This window comes from Callithrix jacchus, chromosome 5 (genome assembly GCF_049354715.1).
Source record: "Callithrix jacchus isolate 240 chromosome 5, calJac240_pri, whole genome shotgun sequence".
Classification (NCBI taxonomy): domain Eukaryota; kingdom Metazoa; phylum Chordata; class Mammalia; order Primates; family Cebidae; genus Callithrix; species Callithrix jacchus.
Genome location: NC_133506.1, coordinates 111058627 through 111074776, shown reverse-complemented (window position 1 = coordinate 111074776; position 16150 = coordinate 111058627). Strand labels below are relative to the sequence as shown.

At 37.0% G+C, this 16150-nt stretch overlaps 1 protein-coding gene across 4 annotated transcripts in view; it reads left to right on the top strand.

Moving 5' to 3' along the window:
- The window catches only part of STXBP4 (syntaxin binding protein 4), a 259468-nt gene that overhangs the window by 167820 nt on the left and 75498 nt on the right, over positions 1-16150 (top strand). For 2 of the 4 annotated variants that reach the window (XM_008997349.5, XM_008997350.5), the window contains exon 18: positions 9932-14755. The exons of 1 other annotated variant lie outside the window; for it this stretch is intronic. In XM_008997349.5, coding sequence (XP_008995597.3) covers positions 9932-10046 — 115 coding nt within the window. In that variant the 3' untranslated portion in view covers positions 10047-14755. Of the gene's footprint in view, positions 1-9931; positions 14756-16150 lie in introns of those variants that run through there. One more of the 4 variants, XR_013535859.1, reaches the window with a different exon arrangement.

Below are 16150 nucleotides of genomic sequence, written 5' to 3'. Positions count from 1 at the left end.
TTCTGCTATATGACCAACCCTGGTTCAGTGTAAGAGGCACCTACCCAAGTTTATGAATACCAGAAGGTAGGAATCACTGGGAACCATCTTTGAGGATGCCTATCAGATGCTGCTTCACAGTATATGTAAAATATATGTTTCATATGACTTATATAAATAATACAAAATTGTCTATGTCAGTTACTTGCTTTGAATATTCATTTATACCAGCAGTTCCCAGCCTTTCTGGCACCAGGAACCCATTTTGTAGAAGATAATTTTTTCATGGACCAAGGAGTAGGGGGATGGTTTTGGGATGAAACTGTTCCACCTCAATCATCAGGCATTAGATTCTCATAAGGAGCATGCAACCTCGATCCCTTGCATGTGAAGTTCACAGTAGGGTTTGCACTCCTAATGCCACCACTGACCTGACAAGAGGCAGAGCTCAAACAGTAGTACTTGGTTGCCCACAGCTCACCTCCTGCTGTGCAGCTGACTCCTAACAGGCCATGGACCGCTAGAAGTCCATGACCCAGAGGTTGGGGACCCCTGAATTAGCCATGGCCCAGTGGTTGGGGACCCCTGAATTATACTGTTGGTGATTTTTTAAATAATCATTTGCTTTTAAGTTACTTAAATTTGGCGTATAATTCTCCATGCATTCATTTGGGTTGATATGCCTTTATATCAGATCCTAAAATCTGAGATGTTGTTCCTCATGTTATAAATTTCATTCTTTATCACATAGGCAGTATTAGAACATTGCAAATGCATGTCAGTAGAACCTAGACAGTCTATGTGTTTGAATAAGATAAAAGTTTCTGTCTAGAACAGGGAAGGGAAATCGATTTTAACTCATGCCAGCTCTGTTGATAATAGCTGTCTCAAGTATTATTTTGAGAAGAATTCTGAGGATATGTTCAACTTCACTGATGTATACCTTGATCAACTGGAGATGTCTGCTATGGGCTTAGAGGGAGAAGTGGTGTGTCGGACACATGCCACATCTTTGCAATCTTGTTCTTCTAGAGCATATTGCTAGCGCAGGGCAGGAACTCTGCCATGATGAACAGTAATGATGCAACTATTAGATTGCAATAACAAAATATGCAATGAGAACACCGCCACCCCCAATTTCTTACTCAATGTTCAGTGTGGGAGAGCTTTGTTTTTATGACTCTACAGCATAACTAATTTCCAGTAGGCATGATTTCTCTCCAGTCAAAATTCATTAATGCCCTGAAACCATTGCCTGTTTTTTGGGTAAAAGAACCTCAACAAACTATTAGGTTGTTTTCAAGTAGGGAAAAATGGCTCATAATCTATGAGTGAATAAATTTTGATTGTCTGCCTATGGTATTAGTTAAAAGCTTTAGTGACATTGTGTCATCTCATTTATAAACAAAGGAAAACACAAAAGAGAAGAATTTTAGATTTTCATTTCTTAGGCCTTAGCTTTATTTGGTAAGTAGAGCCTATCTTAGGTAATTCTAATACAATTAGAAATTAGGGAGATTAGAAAGGGGAGAATGGAGAGGAAGGAATGTTCCTGAATTAGAAATTTAAAAGGTACTACTTTTAGTTTGTTCTAAATCCTTTAGTTATTATTATTATTTTTTGAGATGAATTCTCACTCTGTCACCCGGCTGGAGTGCAATGTCATGGTCTTGGCTCACAGCAACCTCCATCTCCCAGGCTTAAGGGATTCTCCTGCCTCAGCCTCCTGGGTAGCTGGGATTACAAGCACCTGCCATCACACCCAGCTAATTTTTGTATTTTTAGTAGAGACGGGGTTTCACTGTGTTGGCCAGGCTGGTTATGAACTCCTGATCTCAGGTGATCCGCCCACCTCAGCCTCCCAAAGTGCTGGGAGTACAGGCATGAGCCACCATGCCCAGTTTATTTTAGCTTTTAGTGGATACTGCCTAACACCCTCCTGCTGAAGATTTAATTAACTTTGATTCATTTTCTGTGAATGAGGACATTTCTACTGGCAAACTAGTAAGATCTAAGGCTCACTGGATGAGGTGTCAGGGCAATTTTTATGCAACCGACTTCAGACTAGATAAGGAGAATGTGTGTAGGCTCCTTACTATCTTTTACATATGTAAGAATTCTGGGCATTTTATTCTTAATGAGGCTACAATGAAGAAAACAACAGAGGACTTAAAGGATGAAATATGGATCTTTTTAATATTTTGCCCCCAAACACTTCTTAGCTATGAATGAGTTGTAACGTATTGAAATCACTTGATTGGACTTCAAAGCTGTAACCATCTACGTGACAACTGGTTTAGAATATTCATTACCTAGCACAAGGCCTGGTATTTGTAGGGATGATAAATATTTATCCAGTGAATTCTGCTGTTGGCAGTCTGTGGAAACAACTGATACGGAAAAAAAAGTGCTTTAGTATCAGACAGAGCTAGGTTGTAATGTTTATGCCACCACTTTTGAGTATGACCTTGGTAGTGGTAAGTTATTTCAATACTCTCTATCCTCTATTCTCATACAAAAACAAAGATAATAATTTCTATCCATCTCCCCAGATTGTTTTGAGAATTGAATGAAATTTGGGGTTAAACGCACCTAGCGAAATACCTTGCACAAAACGAGTGGTTAACAGCTGTTAGTTCCCCTTCTCCTTCCTTATTTTATACTATTGCTATTTGCCAATGGAGGAGTTTAAAATGACAGTATTTACACAACTACAGATGGAAACCAGTAGCCAAAACCTACATTTATGCCACTCTCTGGCCAGTCAAAAGCGCTGTGATAGGAGCAGAGACTTTGCTTGATCATGAGCCTGAGACAGCTTGCTCAGGATTTTCTATAAATACCTACAAAGATATGTGGGAATATGAGGTACTGTGTGAGAAATTGTCATGAAATGAAATACCAGGCAACTGGCTTGGGTTATTCAGAATGGAGAAGCCCACTAAAATAAAAAGAACATCTAGATCTAAATATTCAGCATCAAAGCCTTTTATTCCCCTCATTTAACTGATGACAGGTATAACGTAAGCATGTAGCATGTTTTTTAGCATTTAATTGAGATATTAAAATAAACTCTTTGGGCTTTCATAAAGTACTTTGGAAACTCGGAATCTTTCTGAGGGTTAATACTTTTATTTGAAAGGTGTATAATTTTCCTTGCTACCAGGACGCTTTATTTAGATTTACTAACGAATACTTTCTGTCAAACACTTTCCTTTCCAAATTTGGTTGCGGTATTAGTATGCTAAGGCTGCCATAACAAACCACCATAGACGTGGCTTAAACAACAGAAATTTATTTTCTCACAGAAGTCCACAATCAAGGTGCCATCAGGGTTGATTTCCAGTGAGACTCTCTTCCTGGCTTCTAGATGCCTACCTCTGGCTGTGTCATTAACTGGCCTCTTCTCTTCGTACACGCAGAGAGAGATCTCTGGTGTCTCGTCTTACAAGTACACCAGTTCCATCAGATCAGTGTCCTGCCAGCCACATGACCTCATCTAACCCTAATCATCTCCATAGAGATCCAATCTTCAAATACAGCTACACTGGGGATTCAGGATTCAACATATGAATTTAGTCCATATAGTTGCTTCTCCCAAAAATAACTTTTCATGAGGTCTCTAGCAACTTTTTTTCTTCATTGAGTAGATTATATCCATTATAGTGTCATATATATATATATATATATGCGCATATATATATAATTTTTCATGCTAAACGTTTAGCAAGTTTTAGGCAAATTGCTAGAGCTGATCCCAATCAGTGCGTTTTCCATGAGGTCCTAGTCTTAGAGGAAGAAGCAGCTTAAGGGAAGGAGAAAAGGGTAGGCAGAATAGTGGCTCTCAAAAATGTTCACATCCTAATCTCCAGCACCTGTGAGTGTGAATATGCTAGGTCACATGGTAAAGAAGCATTAAGGTTGCAGGTAGAATTAAGGTTGCTAATCAACTAATCTTAAAATAGGGAGTTTATTCTGGATTATCCAAATGGGTCCAATCAGATGAGTCCTTAACGATGGAAGAGGGAGGCAGAAGAAGAGAGACAGAAAGAAATATGACAGTGGAAGCAGAATCCAGGATATGTTATGTTGCTGGCTTTCAAGTTGGGAGCCATAAGCCAAGGAATGTGAGTGCCCTGGAAAAGCAGAGAAGCAAATTCACCCCTAGAGCCTCCAGAACAGTAAGGCCTATGTGGGACTTCTGAATTACACAAGTTTAAGATAGTAAATTTGTATAGTTCTATGCCATTTAATTTGTAGAAATTTGTTACTCCAGTAGAAAATGATTACAGAGAGTTAGAGGTAAAGGAGAGAGGATAGTGGTCACACCACTGTGTGACCTTGGGCAGGGCTTTGATACTCTGAGCCTCAGTTTCATCAGTTGTAAAAACTGTCAAGAAAAATAAGGTTTGTGAGATTTATATGAAAAGCAAATTGGAAAATTGGTAGCAAAGAACATTGTAAAGTACAAAATGCTTACCTGATGTTAAAGTCTTACTCAGCTGCCACATACCTGAACAGCTGTATCAGATGAATGATCTCAATATTAAGAGGGCCACAGATCTTCTTTGATCACATCTGCACTTTGTTACTTAGCGTTGGTATTAAGAAGGTACCTCTATGAAAATCTCCATCCTTCAAAAACAGCATCACTTTTTGAGTTACCCAGGGCTGTAATCTGTCACTACAGAGTTGTTTACTTCTTTGAAAAATTAATTATATTGGCTTTGTACCTGGCGTGTTTTAGCCCTATACTGCAATCCAGGCTGTGGACATTATTTGAAAAAATAAAATTAATATTTTACATACTTTTTCCTCAGGAATTTTCCTCTCAGTGTTTATCTTTTGTAAGTGTAGTGACAACAATTTTTTCTAATGTGCATAAGTAATATGTTACAATAGCTTTAGATTCTTATAATATGATTTTGTATCTCAGACCTAAATATTTTTTAATTAATTGGAATTTAAGATTTTAAAAGATAAATGATTTTAATAGAAATTACCATAAATTTATAATAAAATAAAATTTGTCCTCTAGACTGTAAAGATTTGAATGAGATCCTGCTAATACTTGATCAGAGCCTCACTGGATTTCCAAATCCCTAATTACAAAATGCTCAAAGTGTTCCGTGATATTTACAAAGTTCACTAATGAGAAATATTCATTTTGATTTTAGGGGCATATTTTCAAAGTTATATAAAAGGATACTCCTTATATACCAGTGAGAACAAAATGCCTGCAATTTTCTCTTAAACATATTTTAGAATAGATACTTCCTATTATTAATCTGTAATTATTATTCTCATAGCCAGTGTTTAGATAAGATTATATGCTGCTTTAACATGGTTTGGTTATTTTTTAATAATCTTATTGACAAGGTTCATCTGCATTCCTACCTTCTAATTTGTTTTCAATTGGAATTAGTTTTTAAATATAAATTTTTATTGTCATTACTACTTGCAGTTTATGGCCAGTTGTAAAATTTTCCAGTGATTCAAAGTTACTGGTGCCTGAAACAAATTATATTAAACTATAGTTACTTATTTGTCTTTGTTTTCTGGTTTCCGTAAATACTATATACATATAATTGTCACCCCAGTTACTTATTTGTCTTTGTTTTCTGGTTTATATAAATACTATATACATATGACTATCACCCCTCCCCCAAAAATGACACTGGAAGTTAATTACTTTTGGCTCTTTATTCCACAGCTTCGTCTTAAACATAATAAAATAGTACCTGTAAATTCACAATGATGTATAAATAGTGCCATCTATGATGGAAGATTAACAAAAGAATGTCTTTCATCATCACAGATGGTTATAAGAATAAATTTCTACAGAACAGTGCCCTTTTTATCTTTAAACCACTTTATGTTTAACAGGTTGTCCTAATTTTTATTTTGAAAGAAAACATTTTGCTCCTTTAGCTAGGAGGTAAGAAACATAAGGAGGGTAATTATAATGAGATTTAAATAATTCACTTACATTTCTATGTCAATAAAATAAAGCATGTTCTCTTAGGATTTTTAATAAGCTCTAAAATGTGTCTTTCAGTTTACTAATATTATTTTTTAAAACACACAATACTCTTATCTTCCCAAATCAACTATTATTGTTTTCCAACAACAGATTTGGCAACCATTCAGAGGCAAATAGTATTATGCTTTTTAGATTTTTAAATATGTCTGAAGTGCTTTTGACTGCTCTCCAAATCAGGTCAGATGCACTGTCTCTTCAGAAGCATTTGCCAGAGGTACTGTATGTTCAAATAGAAAATTTTCATGTTTCATAGTAAGCTTCATTTATTTTCCAAACCTCTAAATTTTTTATACTAAGTAGCAACATCTCCCTTTAGAACCATGGGATCTTTATTAATTAAACAGAGTCAACAGGGCTGACTTATTCTCTCTCTTATCAGCTGAATTACCAAGCACACAAATCACAGAGGAAATATTTTTAATACTAGAATGTTCTCCAAGCCAGTAAATCTGGGATTATCTCATCATACCGATTATGTCAAAGCTCTTTAGCCACAGTGCTCACTAGGACATAAAATTGAATGGTATACACACAAATGGCCCTCTTCTAGCATCATAGGAAGAATTCCAAATTTTTCTTACAATAATCAGAAATCCCTAATTATCAATAAAACCAGCTATGATTATTTATTGTATATCTCCTCTCTGCCGGGCACTTTACATGCATTACTTGAGTTTCACAAGCATTGTGTCCCATTGGTTCTGGACATTTTTAACAAAGACCCAGGTCTGAAATGTGTGTTTGAAGCACAGAACATATCTCTGTTACTTTAGCGTATTTCTTCTAGTAAGTACCTGTTGTAGTAACTGCATATTTGATGCTTAGGTGTGTGCATGTGTGTTTTTAGTCATGTTCAAAAAAGCATATTGTGAAGACAAGATTAATCAAGTTATAAGGTTAATCAAATTTTATGATGTTACTTTTATATTTGGAGTAGATCAGATGTTGATTTATTGCTTTAAAAGTGCTTAATGAAGGTTACTGGCAAGGATGACCATCTGGTAGAACTTTATGATATTCACCATTCAGAGTCTGTAACTACATTTTTTTCTTATACATTTTCCTTTTGATTATTTTAAATTAGCAATTTAATGGAATGTTCATATATGGACAGATGTAATATTTCAAGCAAGAGAATATTATTTATAAAAAGTCAAATAGCAAAGCTGGACTTACTTACCCTTAGGTAATTGCTCCTGTTTTTCCTCCTTCCCATACTATAGAACTTTATACTATGGAGAGAGAGGAATTAAAATGATTTAAATTATAGTCTCTTCTTTGGGCTAATATATTATAAATTTGCTGATAAACATTAAGGTATTAATATATATACCAATATTTTAAAATAAGCAAAGCTGTCTCACCAAGCTTTTTCCTTTTAGTTTTAAACAGGTAGTTCGTACCCAGCGATGTGTCCTCATTTCACCTTGCAGTGGCATTCCAGCCCTCTCATGTTACACTCATTAGTATTTCTTTAAAACCACTTTCAAGTTAGGCAGCTTTCCAGCTTTATAAAGGCCTTGAAATGAAGTTAACCTGTGCTGAATCAAATGCTTTAGTAAATTTGGCCTCCATAATAAGAAATTCCATTAAACCATTTTAAAGAGATATTAGTAATGTGGATTATTGTCAAGAGAATAATGATTCTTTGTACACTAAACCACACTCTGAGCTTTTGAAACTGTGAAGATGCCTGGGCCTTATTACTTTCACCTTGATTCTTAAAGAACTTGAACCCTTTTTATGCCATCATAAAACCACTAGTAATCTTCTTTCATGAAAAGATACACTTTTAATATTTAAACAGAGGAGCTGAACAATTTGTGTATGGGGGATGAACAAAATATATATATAGGATTGAAAACAAACCAAACCAATAATAACAGTGGAACTTACCATTTATACTATCTAACATTTTCAGTATTATAATCAGTGGCAAATAAAGTGAATGCATTTTTGTGATAGTTGCCAACTTGTGTTCAATGGAAGATTAGCCCTGTGTTTGTCAACAGAGATATGTTACTTTGAGTAATATTACATAGTCTTGGAGACTCATATAGCACAATTAGCATATTAAAGTTCTCTGGGAAATCCTGTAGTAAAGAAACCTTTTCAATTTTGTCAAACTATTTGACCATAGAATTATATGTTCACATAACATTGATTAACTGATTGGTTGATTGATTGATTGATTGAGACAGGGTCTTGTTCTGTAACCCAGGTTGGAGGATGGAGTGTAGTGTATCATACCTCACTGCAGCCTCAAACTTCTGGAGTTCAAGCAGTCCTCCCATATCAGCCTCCCAAGTCAGTCACTGGGATTATAGGCATGAGCCACTATGCCAGGCTATTCTTCAAGTAACATTTATTTAAAACACTTGGTAACGTATTTCGGAAATTGTTACTTTATAATATGGAGGTACTTTCAGATTCACAATCTGAAGTCATCTTTGTAAGTACTGGCCTTCAAATGCACTTGATCTAAGACATGATGCTGCTTCTGAGGTTGAGTTTGGGTAGGATGAAGGCTAGGGAAACTGATCTAGTATTGATGAAGGAGTGGGGCAAACCAGGGCTAGAAAGAGTGTCCAAGGAGGAAAAACCAGTCCTTGTCCTAATTTGTGCACTCAGGAATTGGGAAGGTGGTGGTGGATTTAGGAGATTCATTCAGCCAAAGGCTGGGAGTAGGACGCTAGGTGTAAGAAATACCATCACCAGGTTAAAGGCAGGATTTTGTGATGTGTCACCACTTTCTAGACATACCCAATATCTTTTTTACTTCTTTTCTCATCTCTGCTTGTGTTATTTCCCTGAAACACTTTTTCAGGATGCTGGTCATTTGTTCTGAGAATATGTTAGGCCCCATAAATTCAGAGATAAGAAACACAGTTCTGCCCTAAGGAGCTTCATATGTAGTAGGAAGGCCTAAAAGCAAATGAGCATTTATAATTTAATGTAATAAGAGATAAGACTATGGGCACAGATTTGAAGATTCTTAAGGGATATTTGGTTTTTTAGAATTAATGAATTAACTTCTCATGGGAAAGGATTATGGGAAAGAAGAAAATATTGTTGGCCGAGTGCAGTGGCTTATCCCTGTAATCCCAGCACTTTGGGAGGTTGAGGTGGGTGGATAACTTAAGGCCAGGCTTTCCAGAGCAGCCTGGCCAACATGGCAAAAACCCATCTCTACTAAAAATACAAAAAATTAGCCGAGTGTGGTGATGCACACCTTTAGTCCTAGCTACTTGGTAGGCTGAGGCACAAGAATTGCTTGAACCCCAGGGGATAGAGGTTACAGTGAGCTGAGAGCATGCCACTGTACTCCAGTTTAGGTGACAGAGCAGGACTCTGTCTTAAAAAAAAAAAAAAAGGTATGTTGAGGCAACTAAAAAAACCAAAGTACTTCATAGTAAAGTATGTATTTGATCCAGAAGGCATTGAATGTTTAGCAAGTGAGTAACAGTGTATAATTTGTCATTTAGAAAGTTCTTTGGCTGGCGTAGAGAATGAATTAGAAAAGAACTAAAGCAGAGGCAGAGAGGCAAACTATTTCAGTGACCCAGCCTATTTCAGTGAAAAAGGAGAACAAGAAACAGATTCCAGAGATGTTACAGCAAGGCAGTCATTGGACTTGCTGACTGACTGAATGTCAGACACTGAAAGGAGAGGCATTAGAGATGCTGCATTCACCTGCATTCGTTTTTAACCAAAGAAGAAAGAAAGAAATGGCTTCTGTTGAACCTTAAAGTGTGCCTAAGACTTATTAAAACTATTGTATCTACTTCTAACTGCTTCCTATCACAGGGACTTTACTAGGGTAGAAGCAATATCACCAGGATCAGTAATTGCATGGATGAGTAAAAAGCCAGTCTTTCGGATTCTAATTGCATTCTTGTTCTTCTCAAGTCACGTAACACAGACTACATCCTGGATCCATCCTGTGATGAGTGTCCTGAATCTGTCTCGCTCAGAGGAGAATGAAGAGGATTGCTCTAGAGAACTCCCCAACCAGAAAAGTTGATGGTTTTCCTTAGGAAGTGGAGTTCCATGGTCATCTGGCATCTCAGTCTACATGGACGACATGAGCAGAGACACATAACATCCAATCCTGAGATACAACAGTCTAAAATAGGAGTGAAGCATACACTACTTGTTGAAGGATAAAATAGAGACTCTGGACTTTGTATATTTTTGTAAAACTTTTGATATTTCTTTATACATTTAAAAAAATCAATTGTCACTGCAGTAGTTCTTTGAGAATAATCTAGTCATATTTTTGAAATCACATAATTAGACTCTATAATATGTATACTTTTTCATATATAATTAGATCTTTCTTTGTAATTTCATATGTAGTTCTTCATAAGGTCTTGACATATTGAAAAAGTATATGAACATAATGAAACACCTCATTAATTTGATAATTAACCTTTTATATTCATATATTAGGAAAGTGATCTTAGCAGGATTTTTGGAATTTGAGGATCACATTTAGACATTTGATGCACTAACGAATACAGCTTATATCTTTATTGAGCTTTCTAATTTAAAAAATGCTTTGCAGACCTCATTTTTTAAAACCATACAACATGCCTGTGAGGCTGATCTGGTGGGTATGTTTATTCTTGTTTTTCAGTAGGGAAGTAGCAGTTCAGAGGGAGGAAGCTCCCTCTCCGAGCCCTGAGACTCACTCCTAAGTCTTCTGATACCACATCCAATCCCCTTCCCCCAACAGCCTGCTGTCCCCACAGAGGGAGGTCACAGCCCATCATGCAGGGCACTGTGATTGTGTTGATGCAGCTGGCTCCACAGGTGTGCATTCCACAGAGATTCAGAAGGCATCTCTTCAGTCAAACATGGCCCCTCTATAACCTTACTATTCTTCTCTTATAAACCTTTCCCCCTTCTCAGCACCCAAGCCCCCAGCAAGTAGGCAAGCTGCAATGTGATACTGTTTCAACAGGCTTCTTTCAGCAGCTCATGTTTTCCTAAAGTGGAGGACGTGGTTTGCCCTGCTTAGGTTGCCCTTCCCAGAGCAATGGTTTGAGGGGAGCTAATGAGAAGAGAGTTATCTTTTAAAACATTGCTGCTCTACTTGAAACAAGATGGAAGCCTAAAGCCCAAGTCAAGCAGCACCCAGCACTGCTGTGCAGTCCCAGAACTCCTTAGAACATAGTGTAAGAACCATCCATTGTAAGCATTTTATAGATGAGTAAATTGAGATCCTAAATCTCCTAGTCTACTGAATTTCATATGGTATATAATACAGACTTATGTGGTAAAGATATATATACATTGTGCTCAACTATCCTTTCCTGAATACACTTAGGATTTATTATTTATGTCTTGAGTAATAATATAAAGTCAACTTCAGACTGATATGTAGTCATTAGCCATGAAAAATGTTTCAGGATGGCTAGAGAAGACTTGTGTTTTGCCTGATAGCCATTTGAACATTAGGAAGCTTAAGGGAGAAAAGTTTCGAGAGAAGCCCAAGAAGGAACTATTTCTTTGCACCACCACCCCCTGCCCACTCCCCTCACCCCCCACCCACACCCACTCCACCAGAGGTGAATGAGGTATGCTATATAGTAGTGTCTATAATTGTGAATGTGCAAACTTTTGTTGTCAAATTAATCGTATGAAATTTTTCTCCACCTGCTTGGAGAATTTTCTAATTTGTTTCTAGTGAGCAAAACAAAGGAGGTGTTTGAGTCACTTGAAATCAGAGTACTCAGGCACCAGCCCACCGACAGAGACACCTCATCTTTTCACTGCTATTTTGTACCATATGCCTCCCTGTTTCTGTCAAATTCCTAGTGAAAAAGGCCTGAACAATTATAATGATATTATTTATTGAGTATTTTGTGCCGTACATTGTGATGAGCAGTTTGCACATATTTATTTATGATCTTCTTAAAACCATTCCATAAAATAGAAACTGTAATTATTCCCATTTCTAAAAGAATAAACTTAGGTTTAGAGAGTGAGCAATCTTTGCTGAAGGGTCACAAAGCACCTACATGTAGAAGCTAGGGTTCAAGGCAGATCTGTGAGTCCAGAACCTGTTCTCTAAACCACTATGCAGAGCTGCTTAGATTTATTGTCCGTGGGTTCAGTTTATACAAAGGCAGGTTCTATTTCAGTGCCATAAGGAACTTTCTAGTAGTTAAAGCTGATAAGGAAAGAATTCCCAGGAGAAAATGGAAGCACTGGTTTTAGTCAATCTAAATTTGTTATTTGGGGGATATTGCTGAGGAGGTTCAGTGTGTGAATAGACTGACCAGTTGGCCACTCTCAGATTCCCTCTTCATAATGCTTCTGTGACCTCTACACCAACAGGTAGATGCCATAAGAGATGTTCAAAAAAGAACCATGTTTGGGGCTTAGCAAGAATCTTTTTCTAATGCTAAGACCCTCAAATTATGTTTTGGCGAGTAGCCAATCTTTCTTTAACATCAATCAACCGTAGCAGCATGGTCATCATAAAGTCTTCATTGACTCACTGGCTTGGATTTTAGGGTTAGAAAATCTGAATGCTCTTATGTCCTTCCATCTCACTTTACTAGTGTGCCCAAATTTAGTCATCCTTACTCATTCCCTCAAAATATTTATTGAGCACCAACAATGTGACAAGCACCGTGCTAGGCACTGTGGTGAAGTAGAACCATTGCTAATCATTTCCTGAGTTCCACTTACTCTTGATTTAAAAAAAAACAACAAAGTTTTTGTGTGGCCAGAATTAAACAGCCTCTTCTTAATTTTTGATTTTTTTTTTTTTTTTTTTTTGAGACAGAGCCTCACTCTGTCACTCAGGCTGGAGTGCGATGGCGCACTGTCAGCTGACTGCAACCTCCGCCTCCCGGGTTCAAGCAATTCTCCTGCCTCAGCCTCCGAAGTAGCTGATATTACAGGTGCATGCCACCATGCCCAGCTAATTTTTTTGCATTTTTAAGTAGAGGCAGGGTTTCACCATGTTGGCCAGGCTCGTCTTGAACCCCTGACCTTGTGATCCACCCCACTCAGCCTCCCAAAGTGCTGGGATTACAGGCTTGAGCCACCTAGCCCAGCTGAATTTTAAAACTAATCCATATTCTTTTGAAAAAAAAAAATCAAGTACTATGGAATTGAATGAAGTAAGAGATAGCCCATCTTACCTTCTGGAGGTAGCAGTCACTAATACTGTGGTGAGTTATTTTATTCAAAGGAAATCACACAGTTAAGCAGCTTGCTTTTGATTTGTTATGTTGTCATCTTTTCATGTCAATACATAGATTAATGTTTTATTTCAAATGTCTACATAAAATATCACTACCCACACAACTCATAATTTGTGTGGCCAGCAATTTGTTGAACACTAAAATGTTTTAAGTGTTCTTCTTACTGACAGTGTCACAGTGAACATTTATATATTCATTAAATCCTCTTCCATCTTTGCACTCTTGTGCTAGTATGTATATAGTGTGAATACATTCATAAATTTCTTGATCAAAGCTAGGTCAAAGTTACATTCATTTTAATTGTGGTAGATATTCATAAATTCTCCTCCATAAAAGTAGGACCAACTTGCATTACCACCAATAGTGTATATGAGCCTTTTTTTCTAGGTATGATAAGACTTTTTTTAGTCCAAAGGTTGCTATAGATTTGCTGGGGGGTTTTTTGTCCTTGAAAGAATAACCTTCCTCCTACCAAGTTCAAGAACCTGAGTTTTTTCATCATTAAGTTTTAAATTTCCTTCAGCAGCAGAGACTGGCTTGCTGTATACAGGGAAGTCTAGCAGTGACTACCTCACTATATGTCAAACACATCATTACTCTTTTCCTACTTTACATGTAATGGTGGCCAATTTATAAAGGAGGACCAATTTATAAAGGAGCTAAATTGGGTAAGAACCTTCAGTAAAGTATCAAACACATACAAATCCATCTTCGACTTCCTTGGACCTCAGTTTCCCTATCTGATTAATGAGGATAGTAATCCCTTGCCTTTTCCAAAACCAGTTCAACTCAGCAAACACTTCCTGACCACCTACTAAATGCCAGGCAAAATGTGAAAGTTGTATTGTATGAGGCTAAATGGTACTGATTCTCAAAACAAGGAGCTCATAGTCTAAAACTGTCTTTTCTTTTTTTTTCCTCAAAAACCTTTTAAAGGGGTAAGAAGTTAGGGGGTTGTTTATTAAGAACCCCTGAAGAGTGACCCTTTATCACTCTCTTAAACTTGAATAATTCCAAAATAATATTAACACCTCTTGACTAGAAAAGAAAAAAAAAGAAACATGCCACAAGAGGAGCCTCTCCAATAATAAATGCAAAGCAGCTGTCAAAATATAGAGTCAAATGATACTTTCATAAAGTGCTTGCACAATTAGAAAATGTTATCCTTTTTCTAGGGAGAAATGGAACATTTTTATTTTCTCTGCTAAGTGAAATGCAACTTTTTGAAGAATCAACATGCTTGACATTTTTACAATGTACATAAAGAACTGAACTATCATTAAAACAACTTGCCCACTCTATTGCATGTAACTTTTGAGAAGATGAAAAGAACTTTAAACAGAATGCCTATGGAGCTTTACTTTAGAAATGAAATACTCAAGGTGTTTTAACTACAACTATCTGCATGTAATATTGTGCCTGCATAATGATTTTGTAAATATTAACTGCAATTCTGTATTTGCTTTCTCCATATGACTTTTTACATTTAAACTTATACTATTTCTGTCTACTTTTTTCAAAAGTTCGGTTTTTACTTTTGGAGATTGGGTTGGTCGGAGGGAAAGGGCAATCAGATCAGTAGTTCTGTCCCTCATTCCATTCCCCCATCACCCAATTATTCTCTGTATCACTCTACCCTCTTTAGTTCTTTCACATTATTTATCAGTTTGCCCTAATCTTGTTTTGTTTGTTGTCTTCCTCAATATTGGAAGTAGTCATTCTCGTGAAGACAGGGATTCTGTCTTCTTGTATTCATTTACTCACTTAACACTTACCGAGAGCTACCACATGCTACTAGATACACTTCACTAAGTAGTAGGGATACAATGTGAGATATATGTGTTTCTAGCCCTTGTGTAATTCGTATTCTATGCAAAGGATATATAAGTGAAATTAACCAAAGCTTTTTTCATTTCCTTTTCTTCTTCCCATTCTTTATCAGATATTTGAACTACTGGGCAGTTTAATGTTCATTAAGTTAAGAAAGGGTGTGATATCAGAAAGCAGAGGAAAGCATGTTCTTTTGAATTTCAAAAATCTAGCTCCTTAGGGAACTGGAAAGGATTTATTATTTAGATCAAAGATTTGAAAGCACATATAATGAGGAAGATGAGGCTTTCTTACACACTGTCTAGGAAATAATTCCCCTGGCTGTGGGGAGGAGACAAAAGAACAAAAATGTTGGTAGGGCTCAGAGAAAGGAATCTGTGCTTAACCTTCTGGACCGAGTTCCAGGGAGCAGCAAAACCTCAGTTAGATTTGTCCCCTAGAATGAAAATGATTATGTGGTGTGTTTAGGCAGTGGGACCTTGGACAACTCCAGTGAGCTTCCTTCAGCCCAGTGTGGTCCACATTGGAGGATTAGATTGATTTCTGTGAATCCAAAAGGATCACATGAGTAGCAGGAAGACCTGCTGGACCTGAATGAGGATTTTTTTCCATTCAATCCACATGTTCTCTCAATGGAAATCAATTTGGACAATAACATTAGACCATCCCAACTCAGGGTGCCTTAGCACTAGGTAAGCCTCTGCTGTGGTCTGAATGTTTATGCCCAGCCCCTAAATTCATATATTGACACCTAACCCCAAAGGTACAAGTATTAAGAGGTAAGGCTCTAGGGAGGTGACTTAGGTCATGAGGCTCCATCCTGGTGAATGGGATTAGTACCCTTATGAAAGAGGCTTGAGGGAACCGGTTTGCTCCTTCTGCTTTGTGAGGATATAGCACGAAGTCACCAAACACTGAAGCAGAGAGAAAGCCCTCTAGAATCTAAATCTGCTGGTACATTGATCTTGCACTTTACAGCCTCCAGAACTGTGAACAATACATTTATATTGTTTATAAATTACCCAGTATAAGTATTTTGTTATAGCAGCTCCTAAATGGACTAAGACAGCCCACA